General features: G+C 42.2%; 1 protein-coding gene and 1 pseudogene across 1 annotated transcript; both read left to right on the forward strand.

Annotated features, from left to right (window-relative positions):
* LOC108297754 overlaps window positions 1–1,342 on the forward strand; it is a 2,550-nt pseudogene extending 1,208 nt beyond the window's left edge.
* Window positions 92–743, forward strand: LOC108297755 (60S ribosomal protein L29-like). The gene has a single exon (XM_017520445.2). It carries the CDS (start codon window positions 154–156, stop codon window positions 628–630), a length of 477 nt encoding a protein of 158 aa, XP_017375934.1. The 5' UTR covers window positions 92–153; the 3' UTR covers window positions 631–743.
* Window positions 1,343–1,683: the final 341 nt, after the last annotated feature.

Below are 1,683 nucleotides of genomic sequence, written 5' to 3' on the forward strand. Positions count from 1 at the left end.
CAGCAAACCACCATGGCATGTATGTACCTAAGCAACAATCCTGCAGCATGCAGGATGTGCACATGTACCCCAGAGATCAAATACAATTAAAAAAAAAAAAGTCCTTTATCTTCCGGTCCTAGGCGCTTCGGGAACCGCGGCTTAGGTGCAGACATGGCCAAGTCCAAGAACCACACAACACACAACCAGTCCCGAAAATGGCACAGAAGTGGTATCAAGAAACCCCGATCACAAAGATACGAATCTCTTAAGGGGGTGGACCCCAAGTTCCTGAGGAACATGCGCTTTGCCAAGAAGCACAACAAGAAGGGCCTAAAGAAGATGCAGGCCAACAATGCCAAGGCCATGAGTGCACGTGCCGAGGCCATCAAGGCTCTCGTAAAGCCCAAGGAGGTTAAGCCCAAGATCCCAAAGGGGGGTGTCAGCCGCAAGCTCGATCGACTTGCCTACATTGCCCACCCCAAGCTTGGGAAGCGTGGTCGTGCACGCATTGCCAAGGGCCTCAGGCTCTGCTGGCCAAAAGTCAAGGTCAAGTCCAAGGATCAAAACAAGGCCCAGGCTGCAGCTCCAGCTTCAGTTCCAGTTCAGGCTCCCAAAAGTGCCCAGGCCCCTACAAAGGCTTCAGAGTAGATATCTCTGTCTGCCAACGTGAGGACAGAAGGACTGATGCGACCCCCCGGGGCTGCCACCTGCATGGGACTGGGGTCCTCCTGTGCTATTTGTGCAAATAAACATGAGGGAGGGAAAAAAAAAAAGCATTTGGTTACTTTTCTTAAAGGTGAGAGTGGAGTGAGGATATTTTTTCCTGTTTGTGGAAAAGCAGTTGACATTAAATATTTTGCAGACTGGGGACACAATGATTGGTGTGGAAATCATTGAACTTGGGATATGATTTTTTTTTAACAGAGCAGAATTTTTATTACTCAGAAAGGCCAATCACTGAAATTCCTGGAGCCAAAGTGTTTAAAAGTTCTTCGAGGAGCATTTCATTGTACTGTTGCTGTATATTTTTTATTTTCCTAGAACAAATATTGGCAAATTTGAGAGGATTTGGGATAGAAGAGCATTAGTTGCCATTAAACCAGGTGATCACAAATGCTATGCAAGTATAATGTCGTCCAACCTGTGAAAAGGGTTTCAGTACCTCATGTGTGTTCTTCCTTATGATCCAACTAAACATGCAGACCCACAATTTTATATTTTACTTGCTGAAACTGAAAGGCTGTTCAGCACAGTTTGTAATATTCACTATCTTGAGAAGGTTGATGCTTTTGATGAATGACATAAAAGTTTGGGAACTGATTGCATTTTTGAAAAGTTATATCTACTTATAGAAAAGTAAATGAGATGTAAATAAAGTAACACCAAAATGTTTTTGAGTTTCTGAGCAATTGAAAATTATGCTGAGGCCTCAAAATGTAATGGATGAATTTTTAATTGCTTATAAATAACATAGTAGATCCTTGCTCAAAAATGCATAGAATCTTTTAGAAGAACACACAGACTAAAATGTTAAAGTAGCTTCTTTGAAGAGGAGGATATGATGGTGAAAGATTATACCTGTGTAATAATCATATAGACTGAAGGACTTTTTAAAAACCAGTCAGTTTCAACGCTATCCCCATCAAGCTACCAATGACCTTCTTCACAGAACTGGAAAAAAACACCTTATACTTCATATGG

This window comes from Cebus imitator, unplaced genomic scaffold (genome assembly GCF_001604975.1).
Source record: "Cebus imitator isolate Cc_AM_T3 unplaced genomic scaffold, Cebus_imitator-1.0 Scaffold838, whole genome shotgun sequence".
Taxonomy (NCBI): domain Eukaryota; kingdom Metazoa; phylum Chordata; class Mammalia; order Primates; family Cebidae; genus Cebus; species Cebus imitator.

Bases quoted from the DNA above. Each gene is read 5' to 3' on its own strand.
- LOC108297755 (XM_017520445.2), top strand. From the start codon at position 154: ATGGCCAAGTCCAAGAACCACACAACACACAACCAGTCCCGAAAATGG.